The sequence below is a fragment of the Charadrius vociferus genome, unplaced genomic scaffold (assembly GCF_000708025.1).
Source record: "Charadrius vociferus isolate BGI_N301 unplaced genomic scaffold, ASM70802v2 scaffold15, whole genome shotgun sequence".
Lineage (NCBI taxonomy): Eukaryota > Metazoa > Chordata > Aves > Charadriiformes > Charadriidae > Charadrius > Charadrius vociferus.
In genome coordinates this window covers 2287184-2310820 of record NW_009650064.1, presented here as the reverse complement: position 1 = coordinate 2310820, position 23637 = coordinate 2287184, and the positions used below count along the sequence as shown (strand labels likewise).

Below are 23637 nucleotides of genomic sequence, written 5' to 3'. Positions count from 1 at the left end.
AGTTGCCCCCTTTTACCCCTCAAAAGCCAAACCCTACCTGTGTGAATTAGCTGCTTTTACCCTCCAATCTCCCAAAACCTTCCATCTGAAACCTGTCCTTTTCTGTCTCCCCCTTTTTACTCTTCTTTGTCTGCGCTGTTTATCCATCCACTGGCTGACAGTGTCTTTACATCCAAAATGCAAAGCAGACAGATGGGCGTCTCAGGAAAGAACATGACTAAGAGCACCAGCATCGGTGGGGACATGTACACACTGGAGAAGAATGATGGCAGCCAGTCGGACACTGCAGTGGGCACTGTGGGTGGTGGCGGCAAGAAGAGACGCTCCAGCATCGGTGCAAAGATGGTCGCCATCGTGGGTCTCTCGCGAAAAAGCCGTAGCACATCACAACTCAGCCAAACTGGTAGGAACTGGATTTTTTTTCCCCCCTCTCAAGTTATCATTTTAAGGTACATAATGTATATGAATTACAGTTTAATCATTTGGATATCTTGTTGAAGTTGCCTAATCAACAATATTCTACAGAATGAAGAAAATGGTCAAACATCTTTTTTCTCTGGATATTTACTAAACTTTCTTTTTTTTAGCAAAGATCCTTTTCAGGTTGGACGGAGGCTTCTATTTTCTGCTTGCTGGAACCAGCTTAATGCACTAATTCCTTGCTTCTCAGGAGCCAACATGAGTCGCTGTACTGCTGTTGGGGGGGAATCCTTACTGCAAGTTTGTGAAGGATTGCTGAAATGTTGCGAAATTCCTTTGCTTTTGTCACAAATGTATATTTCAGTATGTTTTTTTTTCACATTTGAACATGCAACATTATTTTGAAACAAAACAATTTTCCTGAACAAAGTGATATGTTATATTACTTTAGTAGAACTGTTTTATTGCTTTTTATTTCATTCCTTTTCAGCCTACGAGCATATTCACCATCAGTATAAACTTTCCTCATTTCTGTTTGTCTCAGTTAAATTGATACTAAAATGTTCTATCTTGGAAAAGGGGAGAGTTTTTCTGCTTTGATGCCTAAAGCATTTAAAATTGTATGCATTTTTTTCTATTCCTCCTATTTCAGAGAAAATCCATATAATGCACTCTGAAAAGCTCTCATTGTCAATTAAGGAAGCTGTATAGAACAAGTGTATTTTACATGGAAAAAAATAACATATTTAAATGACATATTAAAAAAGTGTTTAAGCAATTTAGATAGTTATGCACATATATATTTCAAGGTATATACATAAGATATATTGTACGCTCAGCATTTAAGCAAAACTGTTGTAACATTGTCATATGGTTCAACATAAGTTTATAGTGTTCAGTTATGCATGGTCTCCATTGTGCTAACCACCATTCAAACACTGATAAGAGATTTTTCAGTTCTCTGTAAAGTTTGCAGTTTATACCGTAAAACCAAAGTGATAAGAGTTTTAATGTACAAGGAAATGGAGCAAAACGATGATTTGCAATGTCAGAAATGGTGGTAAATTTTGTAAGTAAACTTTTATAGGAGAGAGGATTTAAAGTACCTGGAAAGAGTAGAAGTAAAAAAGAGGGGAAAGGAAGGGTAAGCTAGAGGGGTAACAGTGCAGAAGAAGGAGAAGTACACAGAAGGAGAACAGGCAGCTTGAACGTGTGTCTTACTGAATGCGATATGAGACAGGAGGGAATGAAGAAGAGGGGAAAGAACATACATCGTGAAAGCTCTGAAATCATGCAGACACCAATGACTCCACCAGTAGGCAAGTCTTCGTAGCAATCTCGTATTTTACCAACTCACTTGCAGGTTATGGAAATGGCAGTTCCGTATGCATTTCTATTTTCTCTGAGTTAAAATGAATGCGAGGTGAAAGATGGAGTCATCTTTATACAGTTCTGGGAAGTGTCTGGTTGGGCAAGAAAAAGTCTTAGCCGCTTGCTCAGCTAGAAATCGGAGTTTTACTTATGTGATAGTACATTGGTATGTAACAGTATGGGTGTATTTGAATATCAAGGCAAATACAGTGCACTGCATTACTAGTTCTGATCTAATCTGGTATCTTGTACTGTAAGAGGTATTAAATGAAAGATGTCAGCTCTTTGTACGCTGTTCAAGTATGTCTCAGCACTAGAGAGGATCTGTGTTGTGTGGCTTGCCTAGATTTGATTTAAACACCATGCTGTCTTAGTTATTTGGGAATTCCAATCTGAAGTTTTTCTCTCTTTTATATCCAATCAGTTGCCCAACAACTGATTAGATGCTCAAGTCAGGGACAAATGTGAAATTTGTCTTTCAATAATAATATAAAAATAACTCTTTCAAAAGTACTCCAGGTCTCTTGACCCATAGACTGTGAATGGGGTGTTCTGAAAAACTCTTGAACCAGGAGCTGTATTTCAGTGCTGTTAGAGGAGCGGCAGAAACCAGGGGAGCCTGCATGGCTCTGGCCAGCAGCCCTTCTCCATCGGCTGCTCCCTGGGAGAGGTCTGTGCTCAGGGCTGGCCTGTGCCTTGCCCGGAGGAGAGCAGCCAGTGCACCTCCTGTTGCCGCCTTCTGAAAAGTCCCTTCATGTATCAGGTTGTTTTGTAGAGGTGTTACCCCACACCAGCTCCTGCTGCCCTATTTGACAGCGCTCCTGAGGGGCCTTGTCTGGTGGCCATGTGTGGCTGCACGTAACAGGACAGGCACGTGCATGGTCTACCCAGTTGGGTCATGCAAGCACACTGGTCAAACGGTGAGCAAGCCTGTGGCCACATGTCAGCCCCTGGATGAAGTATGTGTATGGTGCTGTGTCTCCAGTCTCACAATGTTGGGGGGGTGAGGTCACATCATGAAGTGTTTTGCATGTCTTAAGCATCCATCGGCACATCTTAAAGAAAATATTGGACACCGGTGTTATACATGAATGCCAGAGGTTTAAAACGTGCACTTAATGTATTTAATGAATTTATGAATTTCCGTGTTTTATCACATCATGTTCCTGTTTTCAGAGGGTAAGTGCCTGCACAAGGACTCGTGTGTCGCTACAAGCATTGATAAAAGGGCTGGGATCAAAACACTAATGTGCTGTAGATGTCCTCTAAGTACAGTTTTCTGGAACTGAGAGGCAGAGGATGCTCAGGAGGCAAGGCACTGGTACCACACAGAAACTGGACGAAGTATAAAGGGCTCTTAGGTAGTTTCTGCAGAAATTGTATCATTCAACGGATCAGCTAAGTATCTCCTTACATATCAGACTTGAAAAAGCATACTGATAGCATTAGATAACAATACTACTTCTATAGAAAGTTGTGATCATATTTATAGCAACTAGGCTTTAATAAACAGTGTGCTCATATGGAAGTCAGTGAAGAAATGCCTATCAGTATATCTGAAACTTTTTTCAAGTGTTTTGTAAAACATAATTGTATTTCAGTGGTTTTCTTCATTCGTATTTTATAACTAAATCCATGCCAGAAGTTTTTTTGAAAGTCATCATAACTGCTTTAAGGACTGTGAACCAAACTTGCAATAAATGCCTTAAAGGTCCATTTTTACTGTCTTTTCAAATTAATTTTATGTTATTTCTTGTTATTTGGCATAGTATTAAGAAATTGACACTTTACGTACAACAATATTTTTTATTCTGTTTAGTAATTCTTTTAGTGTATTCAGGTAGGAACAGTTGTTTGGGTTTTACAGGTAAAGGGTTTGTTGATTTGTTGTTATAGGTGGGAGTAAAAGGAGTAATTGTAATAACAATAACAACAACAGCAATGAAATTTATTACCCAACAATGGTATTTGGATTTCATTTGACTGTAGCTAGTGCATACTCTGTGTTGGAAGGCCTCCAGAGAGAGAACTGAATACATCTGAAATATCACAAAAACCTGAATAAGCAATGCTTTTTTCTCCTCAGACATATACAGTCTTAAATGCTTAGAAAATTGCTAATCCATTAACTTTGCTGACCAAGCCCATCAAGGTTAATTTATGAGACTAAAATAATAATTCAGGAAGTAAAAAAGATCTGACTTCATTGACATAGCCACTAGGAACAGATCTTTTCAGATTATCATAGTAAGAGAACCACAGTGTGTTCTCATATCCATTATATTAAAAGATCTTAAGTGGTGCTCTGTGCATCACTATTGTTATGGGGGGAAAAAAAGCAGAAAAAATACCAGTGTAAAGACCATGGGAATACAGAAAAAATGAATAAAAAATAGATGACACTCATTCTCTGGTTTCCATTTGGGCTTAAAGGAGAGTTGTAATTTACTATTCTAAAAGTTCACACTCCTTTTAACAATGTGTATCACTGCTGTAATATTTTTCCTATTATTTGATTTAATGAAAATTTTAAGTGTGAGAATATACAGGATCATTATTTTGTGAACTGATTTGGTTTATTTTAAAGCAATTAAAAAAAAAAAAGAGCCTGGGAATTCCTGCAATTTCTTTAACCTTGGAATCAAGCTAATGGTTGGATGACACAAAAGTAATTTTACTTAAGGTAACTTTTACTTAAGATAAGACTTTAGTAAAAGATAAGAGACTCTAGAGTAGAGTGGCAAGGCAAATCAGAATTGATTTTAGTTCTGATTCCTGTACCTTTTCCGTGCTACAAAAAATAGCTAAAGGAATACTCCCTACACTTGGGTGAAGCACTCATTCCTAGAAGCTAACTTTTGGTGGGTTACAAAGAGTTTATGTTGTAACCTTCAGGTCCCAATTCCACAGGCATTCTTCCTAGTGGAAAAGCTGACTTTCTTTACTGAGGAAAATTAAATACAAAGTGCAAATCTCAAGCAGCATCTTAACAGTGTTTGCTTAGCTATCCATATCTGGAATGCAGTCCTTTTCCTGCTGGACAGCCCTGAGGGAACTGATGATCAGGCTTCCGTACAGCTGCAGACCTGTAACTCTCAGTTATGTTTCATTAATGAGTGAAGTCTTTGCCCTCTTCTGATTACACAATCTTAGATCTCCCTTTCAACTTACATGCATTGTCTCTGGCAGGTGTATACCTCAGTGCCTTGACTTCCCTTCTTTAGCTGACATTTCTCCTTTAGCTGGGAAAATATTTTGTCTTTTTTTAGTGAGCCAAGACCTATTGTCTTTGTAGGCTGATTATACCCAAAACCCTAAGCAGCTTAATTTATGTTTTCGAGGCTTTTTTCTAGAGTCCGGACCACACGATAGGTCATAGATACTAAAAAGTTTCCTGTGTGTACATATATTCAGTCATATGTACAGAGCCCAGAGCACTCTTAGGGACTGAGTCCATGACGTCTTTGGGTATATAATCACAATAGGTGGCATCTATTAAAATAGATGACAAAAATCATGTAACAGTGTGACTTGAGAGTGGCCAGTAGAGTAATGCCTGCAGAGAGGTGTAACCATGTGTTTGAGTAGAAATAAACTGCCCATGTGTGTCTCTGTAGAGCGTTACTCCAAGGTAGAGCGCTCTGGAGGGCCCTGCACACGTAAGCCTCGCAGATGACCCTGGGGGTCAACTGATGCTGCCTCAACTGCGGTTTCGCTGTGGCTACACGTTGCTCCATGTAAGCTAATTACTCTTTCTAATAGGTGAATTCTCCCAAGATAAAAGCTGTAGGAAAGCATTGGAAAACTACTGGAAAACTATGCAAGGTCAACCAAGGCATAGGCAAGTATTAAAACCTAATAAAACCACATTAGAACAAAAAAGTTTGGCTTGGTTTTTTAATGACCAAAATAAAAGCTGTCCTCCCTTTAGCAGGAAGACAAACTTTGGCAAGATGCCACATGTGGCATGAAGTTATAGGGCTGTAAAAGTATAGCTTTGGGACGATGTGTCATGGAGTTCTGTGCTCTCTTAATATCCTTCATAATTTTGGTGGGTTAAAGTATGGCATTATATTCTTGAAGTTATATTTCTCTGTAGGAAAAAAAAGCAAAAATCAGTTGATTCAGTGCAAAAAAAAAATGAGGAGTGCCCTTGACAGAATTAAATACAGTTCATCAAAAAGAGGTGCTTCTATTTTAACAAATTCTGGAGAGGTCCAAAGGGTAACCCCAGTGCAACAAGGTTGAAGTATTTTGAAATTTTTATATTTTGTGACTACATCTTTTCTTAGAAGAAATATAAGAGAAGTAGGTCTCTTAGAGCAAAAAGCTTGAATGGGATTTTACTTTCTGTGTGCATTAAAAGCTAAATTTGGGGTTCTATATGTTTTGTAGAGTGTTGAAAGTACAGTCTAAAGAGCTGTATTCATAAGCAGAATAGTGTCAGTTATGTCTGTCATGAACCCACCACATAGCCTGTAGTGCAATTTCCGCAATTACTAGAATAATCGAAGGGAATCTTATGGGAGTATTGGTCTTGGTCTTGTATGGAATTTCACATTTCTTAGTTCAAAGTTTGGATTTATATAAAAAACAGTTTTCTGCTACACATAGAGTACGTATGTTTCCTATTAAAAAGAACGTGATTAATCACTTCCTACAGTAACTCAAGGAGAAACACTGATTTCCTTTCATTGTCTAAAATGAGATAGAATATGGTAAGCAAACAAGCTACGGAACTAAAAGTGTATTTGTTTTCATAATATGCATTGGTATTTTCTATCTCTAGAATTAATTTATGTGGCCAAGCAGCAACTGAAATTATCATTCACTACTTTTAATCTGGCCATGTATTTCATTTTTTTTAAAAATCACATATATCATTCAGGTGATTTGAAGCAAGCCATTTGTTTGGGGTTTTATTCCCTCTCCTAGTCCAGAGGCAGATTACTAATGTTAATAAATTGCTTTCATGTGTAGTATTATACTTTTATCAGTATTCTTGATGTGTAATCTGATTTAGTTTCAAAATAAACCCGTATTACATTGATAGAAATATAGGATTAGCAGTTGACAAGAGATTAAGGCCAATTTGTCCTACTGATTAGTTGAGAATTGTGACCCGAATCCTTTACCAAAGAGAAAGCACCGTTATAATAAATACATTACCAAGAGCATTAATCAGCTTTTACTAAATAAACTCTGGAGAGTATGCTAATAAATAAGTAGACTCTAATTGCAAACTAAAAAGGCTGGCTACACAGGCTTTTAACTATATTTTACTAAGGTGATAGACTTTTGGTTTTAAATTGTTTTCTTCCACATGTAGGAAAAGACTAGGGAAGAAGATGAGGCAGTACAAAATTTATGCAACTCTCCTCAACAGATTTTCTGTAGAGGGTAGGTATATAATTGAGCCCTGATATTTTCATAAAGCTTTTGTGAGAGGTGGATGCAATGAAAAGAAATATATCACTGAGGTGTCCAAACTGAACTCCAGGCAGTGCTAGCTTTGATCTTATAGAAGTCCTCTGGAAGACACTTCTCACACACAAAGTGTGGGAGACACCTTATGCCATATATACACAGAAATTCCAGACAGATGAGAAGAAAATCCTATAATGAGACTAGGAAGTAAGAATAAAAGGCTTAATTTTGGGACAAGATGTGCCAATCGTATATGAACCAAGTGATAGTGCTCCAGTCACAAATTATTCATTGAACTCTCTCTCTGTAATGTAGTTACCAACTCAGTGAGATATACCCCTGTGAGATTTCCAGCTCGCTGTGGTATAGATAAAATTAAATCTCCTAGTTGTAGGCATTTATATGATTAAAACCTTTACTTATATTTCCAAAAAGGATTTTTTGTGTTGCCAACCATTTCCTTAAAAAGCAACATACTTACATTACCACTTGATCTCATTAATAAGGGAAAAAAAGGAGAAAGCTATAAGTGAGATCAGAACGTTTAGCTTGACCTTCCACAAGATTTTTTTTCTTTCCATAATTAGAGGTAAAAATAGAGAGAGAAATGTAGGGTGATCTTTCTTGGTAAGAATATTGCTAAGTTATCTTTTCTTATTCAGAGCAAAAGAATTCTCATAAGATCCCTGCTAGAAAAAAAACATACGTCTCATCAAAAAACTTTAAAGCTGTTTTATTTCTGTCTTCACAGTAAACAAGATTTGTTCTTTGTATTGTTACATAAGGAAACGCCATCACAGTCCTTTCTGAATTAATTAAATCTGGAGAGCATATCTTTTTTTAGGTTATGTGAGAGCTATTCAACAGAATAATTTAGGCTTTCCTTTAAAAAGTTTCAATTTGAAAACTTCTTTTGGGATTTTATAATCCCTTAGTTAACATGTGATATAATATCTGTGAATTTCTTGTTGTATTCTGTGAAAAAAGGCTCTGACTTCATCCGACTGAAACTTGAGAGTGAAAAGAAGAACTTTATAGGGCAATTTCGTACTTTTACTCTGGCAGTTATTCAGTTTCCAGTTTGGCTGAAATGTCTAAGATACCTGTAGTGACAGTTCTATGTCTCTATCTAGTTTATACTTTAGGGAAAAAAAAAAATCAGTTTTATTGGTTTCCAGTTGAAATATTTTTGCTAGTATTGTAAATTTTTTACATAGCCACCTCAATGACTACTGTTTGTATTCTTCCAGAAGGATAATACTCACCTACACATTGCTCTACAAACCACCTTCACTAAATAACAATGTGCCACGAAGGCAGATTTACTTCAGATCTGAAAAGGACAGCAGGAAGAGGGCTGTCGTACTTTTGTCTTGGACAGTTATCAAAAGTGTGGTTTTAGTATCAAAAATAAATAACTATTGCATTTATATTTACAGATTCAGTAGGGCTGCATCTTTTTTAATTTAACATTTCACAATAATACAGGATTTCCTTCCTTGTACTTAAATGGAATGAAATAGTAAAGGTCCTTTAGCAAGTCATATCTCAATATTGAATTTGTGTCTTTAACACTACCCATGCAATCAGCAATACTATTAATACGCTTTTGATAAATGATTTTTTTTCAAAGGGTGGAAGGTAATTTATAAAATAATTACCTGAAAGTAAAAAATCATGAAAATAGCCCCAGAAGTAAAGGTGGTATTAGAGGCACGCTTTGTAGTCTAATTCAGATAAATTCTCTGACCTCAACTGGTATGTGACTTCAGCCCAGAAAGCCAGCCGTCTCAGCCCAGAAAGCCAACCGTATCCTGGGCTGCATCAGAAGTGTGGCCAGCAGGTCGAGGGAGGTAATTCTGCCCCTCTACTCTGCTCTGGTGAGACCCCATCTGGAGTACTGCGTCCAGTTCTGGAGTCCTCAGCACAGGAAAGTCATGGACCTGTTAGAGCGGGTCCAGGGGAGGGTCACAAAAATGATCAGAGGGCTGGACCACCTCTCCTATGAAGACAGGCTGATCAAGTTGGGATTGTTCAGCCTGGAGAAGAGAAGGCTCCAGGGAGAACTTATTGAGGCCTTCCGGTGCTTAAAGGGGGCCTACAGGAAAACTGAGGAGGGACTTTTTACAAGGGCATGTAGTGATAGGATGAGGGGGACTGGCTTTAAACTGAAAGAGGGTAGATTTAGCTTAGAAGAAGTTTAGATTAGGAAAAAATTTTTCACTGTGAGGGTAGTGAGACACTGGAACAGGTTGCCTGGAGACGTTGTGGAAGCTCCATCCCTGGAGGTGTTCAAGGCCAGGCTGGATGGGGCTTTGAGCAACCTGGTCTATTGGGAGGTGTCCCTGCCCATGGCAGGGGCACTGGAACTTGATGATCTTCAAGGTCCCTTCCAACCTAAACCATTCTGTGATTCTATGATTGCGTGGATATTGCAGTATTTGAAAAGTTCAGTTTTACTGCACTCTCATATTGCCCATTTCAGCTAGCTGTCATATGCTTGTATTATAAATAAGTCTAATTTGTGCTCTCCCTAGGATAAAATGGGGAGGTAAATGTTATAGTACTTCCGCTTTTAAACACCACAGAAGAGAAACAGCTCATGGGAAGTCATGCAGATATTGAGAATACAGCTGTGTGGGCTCTTCATGCTTCTGGACTCTTTGTGCTGGTGTCCCTCATAATGAACGGGGATATGCCTCCTAGGCATCTTCAGACCATTTAGATTGATTTTGTCTTCCACGGAAGAGGTGTGATGATGTTATCACTCAAAACTTGTATGTGCCACTAACAGAAAACCCCTACAGGAGAAATTGTATTAACATATTAAATGATGTTACCTTAAAATTAGCTAAGTGTACCAGTGATGATTCACAGAAAATACACAAGCAACCATTAGATCAGGAAGGTGAACCCTCTACTCACAAACAAATTACTCTAACCATTAGCCTACAGTCATGGGTCTCTTATCATTGCTTTATTTGGCCTTTTTTTTCTTTTTTTGGGTGCTAGCAAAAACTTCGGTTTGCAAAATAGTGCATGTCAAGTGTGTGGCAGATGGTGCTCGCCAGGCACTCTCCAAGGAGGTGGGAAATGCTTGTCTTCTCTAGCAGGGGAGGGGCTCTGAACTCAGATCTCCCTCCATCATGGATACATCATCTTGGCTGCAATATAAAACTGAGATTCGGTTTCTGCTTCCCTAGAGATGTAAAAAAAGAAAGCAGTGACCAAAACTACATTTCTTGAGGAGAGTCCTGCAGCTGCAGTTTGTAAAGCGTACCTGATTCATCCCTGAGGCAGAATGTGCAGGACCTGCTTTTTCAGAATGCTGTATAGCATAGGTCCTTGCCATATCCATGTTGGCAAGTGTCAGTAGCTTCTCAACATCTACAGAATCAAAATTAGAGGGAAAATTAAGATAAAAAACTGCTTTGGGGGAACTGAGGCACCACTGGGGCTATAAGCAGAATTTCTTAGGTTTATTTATTTGCAATGAGATGCCAAATTCCTGTGCACTTTAGATGCTTGTACCCATTTTTAAACCATTTTTTATTCATATCTGACCTTTGCAGTCTGTATAAAGAAGTGAGACAAACACAGTGGAGGATAAGAGAAGAACAGAAAAGAGCAGTTACTGAGATGAGCAGAAGTCAATGGAGAGCCAGAATATAAGCCTAAAACTTGTCAAGTCCCTATTCCATGCTTTAGCAACACAACAAAAAAGAATTTGTGAAATTATTTTTTCTTTGGGTGTACATTGTGCTTTTTAGCTATGCTTTTAGGGAACTCCAGGTCATTTTATTTTTTTTTTTTTTAACAAAGTAAAACATATCCCTGAATTACCAAATGCTTTGGGAATGGATAGTGAAGGTTTTGAAGACATCGGAAGTGCATCTAATTTCAGTGGAAACTTGAGAAGCTAGCTCAAGGAATGCACTGGTGAATTGTATATTTTTTGCCACAGTTTTTTGTATTTTAGTAGTTTATGTCTGAGGAATTGCTCCAAGATTTTTCATGAATGTCAGTACAGATGACATTTTGATTACTGCATGAACAAAGTGATAGGATTTTCTCTAGTACTTAGGCATATGTAAGTTCAGTTAAACTCTCTCTTCCTGCTCAGGGAATATATTAAGAAGCAATAAATTGTCATTGAGAACATGACACAGAAGGAAGAAAACCTGCAAGTTGTTCTGAAACCACTCCTAACGGAGCGTGTTTAGGAGAAGGTGAATGATTCCTTAACAAAGGCAAAAATTTATTTTTTTCCTCATCAGCTAAATAATTTGTGTATGGTTCTTTGTGTATCTGCATAAAATGAACAGATCCTTTGGGAGATATTTTCTTAGCAGTCATGCTTTTTATTGTAAATTAATCAAAACATAGTTGTCTTAATATTGGGAGGGTTTTTGTCTTTTTGTACCTATTTTTAGGAGGTTTTCCTATGCTTGCAAGTGCTTGTGTAAATGACATTGAATTTTTTTACTGTAATCTTTTTATTACAATGCAAAATGTTTAACTATATATATTATCTATTAAAAGTCAGCTCAAGAAGTTACATTCAGGTTTTATCCAGTTTTGTAACTATAGTACTCTAATATTTAGGTTTTGCCATTGTCTAGGTAGAATTTGGTGCCAGCAAAAATTATTTTTAGCTTAGTCTATGAAATCACATTGAGACTTAATTGAAAATATTCACAGTAATAAGTACTCTTCTTGTTACTATTTGCTGCAGTAAGACCTGTCAAGAATAAATCTGTACTGTGAAGAAAAAATTACTTCCCTGTGATTAACTTAATTAATAGTTACTGAATTTTTTTTTAAGGTGGGTATCTTACGTATTTTTGAAAATGTAAAATTAATGCCATTTTTTCTGTGAAACATGAAGTGTTAAGGCAGTGCTATAATTTACTAAATATTAAGTGGAAAAAATAACAGTAACACCTTACAAAATAAAACCTATTTTTATAGAAACTCTGTATCATAGATGTTCTAAAATCTGTAGCTCACATGTTCTAGCAAGGCAATATTCTACCTGTGTTTCATCACAGCATAAAAATATGCTGTGATATATGAACATCAGAAAAGTACAGATCTGTTTTAATTTAATAACTGCATTAATTTACTCATTGATTTCTGAATTATATTAGTAACAAGTACAATTATTTTTGCAATAAGCATTCATATAAAACATTATGACTTGAATAAACATCAACATTTTATAATTTTGACATAACTTTTTAATATTTGTTTTAATATTTTCTCTGTCTCAGTTGGGTATGTTCTCTTTGTTTCCCAATTAGTAACAAGCTCCCTGCTGGTTTTGGGCATATCTCCAGAGCAGGTATTTCAGTTGGCTCTTTTGTGCAGTTTGTAGGCAACTGAAAAGTTGTTTCAGTTTGTGATCTCTGCATACTATGAGGTGCATTACTTGACTGAAAATCCAGCTCCCATCCAGAGGATGCAAATAAAATTGCTTTATATGAATATGTGTAGCTTGGAGGAAAAAAATGGTTCAGGCAGACTTTTTATTACTTCCTTCTTGTAAAGACATTCTGATTTTATTTTTGAGGTTGAATATCATTTATGAATGTGGGAAATTAGCTGAGTACATGTGTTTGCTATTAAGCATATGAGTAGTTCCACTGAAGTTAGTGGTACGTTTGAGGGTTACAGACCCTCGCAAAGGGATGGAAGACATGTGAATCCACTTTTCACACAAAAGCAATCCTGTTTTCTGCTTCAGCTGTCTTTCTTTGCTAGGACCACTAAAGGATAAGAACTAAAGAAACCCTTCAGCTGTCTCGCTGTTACTACACTTTGTGGTTTAACTTCACCATCTTATCAATAACTGGTCATGTCATCAGTAAAGGGACAGAAATGCCAGGAAGGGTTTCAATCGTTTGCAGTTAAATAGGTGAACTACATAGAAGTCCGGAGAGAACTGTTCACTGTGGTGTTCCATCAGCTACCCAGCGGCTGAAGACCATAGTGCCACAGGAGTCACCTGTGAAAGCACCGCTTCTCAGCTAGCGTGCAAGCTAAGAGACTCCTCACATTCCGTTAATGAACTGACAGAAGCCAATTGCCAGCGACAGGTACCCATTAGAGGTCAGGCTGCAGGAAAATTAACAGATCAGTCAGTTCAGCAGCTTCCTTATGGAGAGGTCTGCAAGTGCTTAGTGCACAGTAGAAGTCATTAACTTGCATGCCTTTTGCTATTCCATTTAAGCAAGTGCTTTCATGCAGCGTGTTGGCAGATTATAGGAATTGTTGAATAGAACCCCACTGGGAAAAGGATTCTTTGCAATTTTGAAATTAATTTTCTCAGATGGTCCAAGCTGAATCTTGGCTTTTGCCACCATGCTTGTTTCTTCTCAGTGGGGAGATGAACCTAAACATGTGCCAGTTTTGTCTGTGTTGCATATTCTTAGCTTTCCTGGATTGAGGAAGGAACTTTCTGTCTATTTTACCTTGGTGCCACCCTATACTCATCTGGTGTTTGAAGATACTTAGTATATATGGAAAGGAATCTGAAGGTCTCCTTCTGGAGAGACCTCTAAAGCTCTGAATCTTGCGATCACTTAAGGTTACATCTGGACAGATAAATAAAAAGACCAAGGTCTGTCACTGGTTCTGAGAGTGAGATCTGGCTAATGTCCATATGGCTAACCTATCTTAAGCTTTCCTTAGAGCAGGATCACCTCATCCCTAAGATCTACTGGCATCCTCCCATGCCCATGCTGCCTCCTGAACTGCTTTTTTGGGAAATCTCTGCTGCCTTGGGTCAAAATAGTGGCAGGGAGTGGGCTAAGAAATCATGAGAATGCTTCTAAGTCAGTGTCCTGACCCTGTAGACTTCGGTACTATAAACATAACCTGAGAAAATCAGTTTCATGCAGCCACCCCTCCATGATGGAGGATTTATTTGCCTGTCTGCACCCTCCATAACACCTTGCAGTTTTATAACGCCTCAGCTAATTTCATCTACATTTGAATGAGTAGACTATAAAGATAATTAAATTCTGGAGGATAAGGTGGGTGGCAGAGCAATGTGCTTATAATATTTACCTGCATGTAAATCCTGCTGCAGCCCCTCTCTCCACATTAGTTATTCTGAGTTTTATAGCTTTGTGTTTTTTAATTCTTTTTATTCACATATAAGCGCAGACAGGATAGAAGTGGCTGAAATCACAGTCAGTGATCATACAGGTAACACTTATTAAAATCCTTGAACTTATTTTCCATTTAATTTTTTGGCATATCACCAAGAATTCTGTTCTCATCTGAAAATACTTGATAGGTAGCTAATTAGCCATTTTTAGCTAATTTGCATTCCTTCCCTTCAGCAGAGTTAACTGCATTTTCCAGTTCCACCTTCAGCCCATCAATTCCTCCACCTCTCATTCTGAGTTATGGCACATCTGTCCAGCGTGTAAATACCAGAGAAGTGAGCACATTTGTTGCTTTTTTGTTTTCAGCACAGAGACTTTGGATCTCACTGAAAGTAGGTAGCCTTGACATGAAAGCAGACGTGAAAACAGTGATCTCATAGGAATTCTCTAGATTCTAGAAAAAAAGACTTGATAATTAAAAATATTAAGAAGAAATTTTTCTATCAATTCTTATGAAATCAGAGGTCTGTAAAACATTGGTCTTAAATCAGAATGAAAGGAAGGCACTAATATAGGATAATATTGATATCAAAGGAAGATAGCAAGGTATATCTGACTAGTAAAAATGTACAGATCCAGGATGAAGCGCTCAGCGCCCGTGGCTGGTAGCAGACAGCCTGTTGAGAAGATTTTCATCAAAGATGAACTACAGCCTGAAAGCAGAAGTGATTGGTGAGGATGAACAACAGCAGGAGGCAGCAAGGCAGACTTTAATGTGAGAGAAAGAGTCAAGAGGTGAGGGAAGTGGAGTGTGGAGAAATTCAACAATTATATCAGTGAAAGAAGGAGAAGCAGGCGCACACAGGAGAGGACTACATGACAGCATGGGTCTTGCTGCGGGTTAGAGTGTGGGAATCAGGAACAAGGGAGTTAGAGGAAGAACAGCAGCTGGGGAAGAATATAGCAAGAGAGAAAAGCTTTTATAAAGGAGAAGTGCGTAGGACTGCTTGGAGTCACTAGGACAATCATTCTGAAAAAGCAGAGTACATGAGCAACTCAGACGGAAATTCCTTTTTCTCCATAGTTGTCATGCTTTCTTTCCCCTTGTTCCTTGTAATCCTTAATTAATTTTCTGCTATTGTTTGGGCTCAGTAATTATTTATTAGTGTATCACCTGTTGGTTTTTAATATCAAACAGTTATAAAAGTGTTGTAGTTTCTAATAAGCCAAAATAGTAATTAAATATCACAGCTTTGTTGAGGACAAGAAATCAGATTATAGTTTCACGGGCCCATCCTCAATGCAATAAACAAAAATAAGCCAGCTGTGTTAAAATTTCTATTTATTTTGAATTAAATGTTCATCTGGATTTTTATGTTACCTTAGGATACCTTTTAAGGTGCCTTTTTGAAGTATCTCTCTTAATTTGGTAATGAAAAGTAGACAGAAAATGTCCAATTCTTTGAAAAAAATTTAGATTCAACAGTCTCAAAGAAAGCAAGCCTGATTTAAATGTGTTTGAGATGTACACACTTCTGTCAAAGATGCATGTATGTAATACACACATTTGTACACACACACACACATATATATTTCCTATATACGTATTTTAAGTTTTTTATGTTTTCCTAACTTCAGTTGTTCTACAGATATTAGAGGTATTGGAGCCCACACCTCTCCCCTCAACAATAACCTCACCTCTCTTACCTAGCAGACTGCAGTTCTTGATCACATCTCCTGAATCCTTGGAGCTCTCTCATGGCTCCCACATCCCATCCTCGTGGGAGACAAGCTGTGCAAATGGTGACCCGCACATCCCCGCCTAAGCTCAGGCTCCTTCACGGGAGCACTGATTTGCAGCTCTCAGCAGCCATTTGTTTTCATTAAACATGTAGGAAACTAATACCTTTATGCTCCCTATCTACTATTTTTGCTATTGAATGCAAATATTCCATAGGTGGAAAAGTTAGTTAGGAGAAAAGAATGTCCACGTGGGCAGACAGCACAACTGTATAAGAACCTTTTCCTTAGGAGATGTCTAGAAATGACACACAGTTTTCATACCCAGCAGCTGCAGTTGCCCTGTCAGGTTGCAGCACGGGGCATTGCTCGGCTCTCTGTGCATCGGGACAGGATAATTAATATTGGTGGTATATTTCAGTCCTGAAATGGAGTTTTTCTCATCTTCACTTCTCAGCCTGGGCTGAGCACGGAATTGCCAGCTGGGTGCATGAATTGGGGTGGGCACTCGGTCATGAAGTTTGTTGTCTCACTGAGGGATTATGCCATGAATTGGGCTCTCGGTCAAATTGAAAGCCAAACCTATGTAAGTGAAGCCAGTAGATTAATTTCTTCCTAACGATTAACAGTATACTGTGGAGATGCGTTATTTTAAAAAATGTAGTTCGTGCCACATACAGCAACTCATAGCATCACACCGGTAGGATTTTTGGTCCTTTTCTGAATGGGCTGCCTGAGAGTGAACACCCTTGCCCTGGCGTTGGCAATGGCTAGTGGGGTTAATACACTTCTCTGTTTCTAATTTCTGTAATTCTCCTGGTGAAAACTGATATTTTCTGTATATGCAATAGATATTATTCTCATTTAACTGCTTCATTACTGTCTTCTAATCTGAGATGTGGTGAGAAAGTCGCCATGTAACAGTGTCTACACTGACGCTTTCTCTGGCAGCCAAGCAACAGCTTGGTTTCTGTGACTTTTCCATGCAAGTTTTTCTTCACTATGTTAGTTCAGTTCATTTTGTAATAAGTTTGCAGTGACAAGGATATGGGATTTTTTTCTTCTGATCTGTCAAGAGACAGCTTCAGAGACAATCTACGGATCCATCTCCATATGCAAATCATGTGCAACATTTAATATATTTCAGGAATGAGTGAAGAAGGCCATAGAAGTGCTCCAAGAGAGAAGGGTGAGATTCACCTGCAGGTGTGGAAATGATTTCTTAGTGATGACTATCACTCCCACCCACTCCTTACTGGCTTGAAAACGCACTAAAGCTTTGTTATGCAAATGCCTAAGCCCTAAACAGAAAGAAGATCAATTGAAAGAATGAATGAAATGAAATGAAATGAAATGAAATGAAATGAAACGAAACGAAACGAAACGAAAGACTTCACCACTGGTTATTCCTGGAGCTGTTTTTTCCTGTTACTTTCTTCAGCAGTTTATGATTGATCCTTGCTTAGCTTAATAAGTGCGGAGTACTTATTTTTACTAGACAGGAGTATGACACAGGAACGATGAGATGTGATATTGCTGCTCTCAGGACAAAAAGAAATTAGTCTTGGCCTCCCTGTAGAAAAAAAAAAAAGTAAAGTAGGTTTTAAGGCAAACTCTATTTTATAGTAACACCTTTCCCCAAAAGTAGGCAACTCCTATTCTTATGCTATACGGTTCTGCACTGTATATGCACTTCTCTCCTACAGCACAGGATATCTTGGTTTCTCGTGTATGTCAGCATGCCCTCACGTACTCAGTAGTTAAAGTAATCTTCCTTGCATATTGCTCTGACAGACTTTCTTTCTCCCTTTTTATCCCCATAAATTTAACCTCATTGTCCTGAAACTTCAACATCCTTCAGGATTCTTCCGCTTATCCTCACTCAGTTTTGTTTCTCATCAAGTTACTTCTCTTCCTTTCACTCTGACAGCAAAGCTAGATGCACGGATAGCATTTAGATGGAATAAAAATCAGCAGATTATGTTTGTTCACAACTGCGGGTAGACTGTGGCGAGGAGTGTATTATGAATACCTATTTAGACATCATTTATGAGTAAATTCCTTTGCTTCTTTACAAAATACAGTCTTGCACACTTATAAGCTAGATAAGTAGTCTCTCTTTTACAATTTTAGGCCCTCAGGTTTAGGTTACATCGTTGTTCAGTAGTGAGGAAACAAAATGGGGCGTGTGAAGAAAGTGTTTCCTCCCCAGAAAAGAAGGGAGGGGAAATGAAGAATTTTTATTATGGGACAAGAAAAGGATTGTTCTCTCTCTTCCTCTGTTTACATATACGGCACTATACTTCATGGAAAAAAATATTTAGATTATTATAATTCAACAAGGGAGGTAAGATGAACATTCAGAAAAGACATTTTTGGGGGGTTACTGTTCAGTGATGTAGAAATGACCATAAGCTATCAGGCAGGGTAGAGCTCAGTGGAAGTTCATTAGAAGATTAGTCCTGTGCACGGTTGATGCGTACAGGGTATTGAATGCTGAAAATGATTCTGCCCAACCTGCACCTCTGTTATGTCATGGGCGTCGTGACTGCTTTGACAGAAATGTGGTTTCTGCACGCTTGGCGCTCTTCCCACTTCCGGAATGTATGTTCCACCTTCATTCATATAATCTTATGGGCATTAACAGTATGCCAGTAGACTTCTTTCTCAGACATCTATGCACCCAATTTTGTCCTATAATACCAAAAAAAAAAAAAAAAAAATTAGTTATATTCTAGCCATTAATGGGTGATGTTTTGATACCTTTCTGAATACTATTGTATTTTACTTCATCTGCTCATAATAAATGCTTAGAATTAACAAGTTATGTTGCAAGTAATTACATGATATGATCTTAATAATTTAGAGAAGAACTACTGTGTTTCCTTCTATTTTGTGAAAGCAAACAATACTGTATTTGTTCATAAAAGTGATAACTTGCAGTAATAGAAATACAATATAGACATAGTGCCGGATAATTATATCGGTGAAGCAGCAGGCTTAAGCAGAGTGCAGCCATTTCACAATACAAGTGTTCATGCCAGTGAATGCCATGTGTTCCTTTTAAAACATTTTTAATACAATAACAAAACTGTTAGCGTAGAAGGATAATTACAATGTTACTTCTATTTGTTCTGAAAATAAATCGCCAGTACAGACAGACATTTGAGAACCATAAAAGGAACAGGAATGCAACTTCATTCCACTCTCAAATTCATCATTTAGAGGTTCTGAGCACGTACATTATCTTTTGATTTTGCAGAAGTATTTAATACAATGTTAAATAATAAATGTGTGGTCTTAGAATGCAGCTTTTTAAAGAAAAGGTCACTGAAAGTATCTCAGTCACAAGGAAGAACAGATGTGTTCCTCGCTATTGAACTCCAAAGCTCTTTGAGAAATTTATTAACCTGATTTTCATATGACCATCATCATATTCAGTACTTATGATGATAATATTATTTTGTATCACAGAATCACAGAATGGTTAGGGTTGGAAGGGACCTCTGGAGATCATCTAGTCCAACCTCCCCGCCAGAGCAGGGTCACCTACAACAGGTTGCACAGGACAGTGTCCAGGCGGGTTTTGAATGTCTCCAGAGTGGGAGACTCCACAACCTCTCTGGGCAGCCTGTGCCAGTGCTCCACTACCCTCAAAGTAAAGAAGTTCCTTCTCATGTTAAGATGGAATTTCCTGTGTTTAAGTTTGTGCCCATTACCCCTCGTCCTATCAGCATCATTATTTCGTACCCTAATTAATCTGCATATGACTGTTTCCTCTCACCACCTTGCTGACTGAAAAGACTGTTTTGCAGTCTGATCCAGATATTCTCATTAGTTATTTTTTTAAACAAACAGGATTGTTGCAAAGAATCAGTTGCTGACGCTTATTGCATCTTTGTCACTCTTGCTGAAGTACAACAAAGCAGGGCAGTTGACACAAAGCATCTAATACTTCTTGATGAGAGACTGAAAAATAAAGATGTTAGTATGGCCACCTGCAAATGCTAAGTCTCTTCAAACTTGATGGATTCAAAAGTCCTGCAGCAAGGGACCAGCAGCCTGAATGACCCAAGAAGTCCCTTCTAGCCATGTGTTCTGGACTGCTCCCCCCACCCCCAATCAAAATACTAGGTCAGATTTTTTATTCAAACTGAACCTGAAATAAATTGAGGGTAGAGAATCCTCTCTAATGAAACAGTTGCTTTCTAAATACAGTCAATTATTATATATCTCACAGAGTAAACTTTATTTAGTACTGTGATTCTCAGCAAATTTCTTTCCTTTTCTTGAGAAATAAAGGATCTTTTTCATACAGAGATGTTTTTGAAAATTAAACATTGCCTTATTTTGTAAATTTCAGTTATCCTATATTTGAGTTAATGATAGTTTTTTTACAAAATATGAATTAAATTATTACTTTTACTTGGAATCCACTGGGATAAAAAACTACAATTTCCTAGCTTCCCTTTCTCCTCTTCCAAATCCTAAGGAAGAAGAAAAGGTTCACAGACTCCCCTAAAAGTCAGTGATTTCTGATCTCTAGATGGAACTACATTTGAAAGTGAAGGATCCTTTTCTAAAAATAGCCTGCTGTTACGTCTTCTCTGCTTGATAGATTGGGTACAACTGATACTCACTAGTGGAGTAATTACAAAAGGAAGAGGTAGTTCTCGAGGTAGCCAGACACAAAATGCAGGTCTTCATAATTTAAAGGTGTCTATTTGGGTAGCTTTTGGGAGCTAATTTGCATGTTTGAGTTAAAACTGTGAATCAAAGGTATGATGTCCTGTTATGTGATATAAAACAGCCTTCATGCGTATATAAAGCAGCCTTCTAGCAGTAACCTTGGATGCGATGCCAAGACGTAGGAGCGTAGTGCATAAGCAAACATAAGAAAATGTTAGTCTGACTAACAGAAAATCATAGAATGTTTTGGGTTGGAAGGAACCTTAAAGATCATCTAGTTCCAACCCCCCTGCCTTGGTCAGGGATACCTGCAAAAGCACTTTTGATGACTGTAGGTATCAGACCTGCTAAATCTTAGGTGCTGAGCAAAGACCCCCTCTTTTGTGCCCTTTTACTCCCTCACAGCAACTGGAGGTCGTGCTTTGCAGTGTGGTTGTTTGGTCTCTGTCCCATGAGTGCACCTGAGCTGGCAGACAGAGCTGGTCAGAGAGTACCAGCTGGAAGAACCTGCTTCACTGCACCTCAGGGAGCATGTGGTAGGGACTCAAGGCAGCGGAAAAGGCAATGACCACATGACTTGATACTTTAGTCAGCTGAAAACCATGTCAAATTTCCCATAATGTCAGTTATCTGGGCATTTGGTAGGAGCCCAGAGTACAACCAAAGCCTGTTTGGTCTCTGTAATGGAATCGCAGTAATAAAAATAGATACATTTCTCTGTTAGTTTCACCCAATCCAAAGGAATAAATTCAGCCTGCTCTGAACTCACCAGTGGCTCCTCAAATCTCTGGAGATAACACTTCCAGAACAATCTCCTGTAGCTGCCCCAGTCTGTGTCCTCTGTCTACTTTCCCCTCTCTGTATATACGACAAATTTCCCCATGTTCACAATTTTCATATGATTACTGAAGTTCCCTTTCGCAATTAACTTTTCCTGTTTCAAATCTTTTCTCCTCTATAAGAAATCCCATCCTTGGTCATACTGAATTCAAAAGGAGAACTACTGCACCCAGTATTTGTCTTCCAGCTGGCCTGTTCATGTCAAAAATCCTTTCTGTAGGGTGTGATCTTGCAAATAGCAGTCCAGGAACCTTTATGTCCCTGCAGACTCTCATTTGGATCACCAGGGCTCTGCAGGCATTAGGGTTTGTGTCCACAGGTTCTTTTATGTGACTTGGGCCAAAGATTTTACTGGGTACTTGGCTACAGTCATCCTTCTAGTTCAGTCTTGTCTGGCTAGCCTGAGCTGCATGAAAGGAGGTTTCTTCCCTTCCACTTGAAATTTGGCAGTGATGATCAATGATTTCTCCAAGTCCCGTATAAAAATTAATTGCACCACTTGCATCAAATCCCAGACCGAGGTGTTTTCTAGTTAAACATATATATCTTTGATTCTGTCATTTGTTGGTGTGTGCCTAAGAAGCAACTGCTCATATTTTGTCCTTCATTTATATGTCATGTTCACCTAACACTTCAGTTGTCTCTCCAGGCCTGTTTGCTGCCTTCCTGTGATGGATCTCATTACGTGTTTGCCAACATCTTAGCCACTAATTTACCTTCATCCCGTCAGAAAATTTTACCTATCTTCAAAGACTTTCCTAGTCAGGAAGTCTAAAAAAAGTTTCCCATTTTTCTCTATAGTTTCCTTTTGTCATATCACAGTAAAATGGCCCAGGTTTATACTTTTCTGTCTGTGTCAATCACACATGACCTTGAAATGGGATTATCTGATACACCGCAGTCCTGCTGGATGCAACACAAAGCAAGCATAGAACCCGAGTCAAAATTTGTACACTGAAAGAGGCATAGGTCCCTGAGTTCAAGCACTTAGAGTTGGTCACTGCTTTCTCACGCCACTGTCTGAACACAGATTTTTATGTGTTGAGGCTTTCCAAAATAGAAAGGAAATATTTTCATCGCTCTTTGCAGCTTAGAAGTTGTTAAAAAACTAAGAAAGTTTATTTCTTATTAGGTAATCTCAAATTGAAAGTGATTAATGTTTTCCTGCCTCTGTTTTGACTCCACAGTCAAACTCATATGTTTGAGGGTTTTTTTCCCCCCAGATATGAAGTTACAATTGTTAGGAAAATAATATAACAAATCAGCACAGAAAAGATCATTATTCTGTTGTATGCCTCTTTGATGGCCCCACAGCCTCAGAAAGCACACAGAGCTAGAGCAAGTAGGAAGACATGCAACAAAGGTGATGAAAAATATGGAATAGGATTTTTCAGTTCAGAAAAAAATGACTGAAGGAGATAACTGAGGGCTGTAAAGTCAGGAATACTGTGAAAAAGATGACTACAGAATGTTTTATTCATTTTTCTCACAGTGTGAGAAATAGGGTGTTGCAGGCAATTACTAGGAAAACAAACAAGAGGAAGTACTTATTCACAGTACAAATTTAACCTGTGGGACCTATTCCATAGGATACTGTATAGACCTGATGTATATACTGGCTCAAAAAGAGTTTAGACAAAATGAGTTGGATTGGACCTGGCAATGGCAATTAAACACAAAAGCCTCTAACTCAGAGAGCCTCTAAACCAGTGGTCACTGAAACAGAGGTGTTTCTTCCTATACTTTTTTTTTCTTACATGTATTTCTTAGTCATTGGTGCTAGCCATGCTGACAGAGAGGATATTGAATAATTTGACCTTTGTTTTTTCCTGATATGGCCATTTTTATTTTCTTATGTTTTGTCCACATTTGTCTCTGGTCTGGGACATTAAAACAGCAGTCTGATTATTAGACTACATGGATGTTAGAAACCAGAAGTTTCTGTGATTTATCCGGCATGGCAGATTCAACTCTTTAAAGAAACATCTCTTTTTTCCTCAGCCTGAAGACTTCTTCCACTATAAGTTTTATATGA

The 23637-nt window shown here is 38.2% G+C and overlaps 1 protein-coding gene across 3 annotated transcripts in view; it reads left to right on the top strand.

The window, feature by feature from the left end:
• RIMS2 (regulating synaptic membrane exocytosis 2) overlaps positions 1-23637 on the top strand; it is a 340994-nt gene that overhangs the window by 285599 nt on the left and 31758 nt on the right. The window contains exon 22 of one of the 3 annotated variants that reach the window (XM_009891808.1): positions 162-403. The exons of the other annotated variants lie outside the window; for them this stretch is intronic. Within the exon in view, the coding sequence (XP_009890110.1) occupies positions 162-403 (242 nt within the window). The remainder of the gene's footprint in view (positions 1-161; positions 404-23637) is intronic. 3 annotated transcript variants of the gene reach the window in all.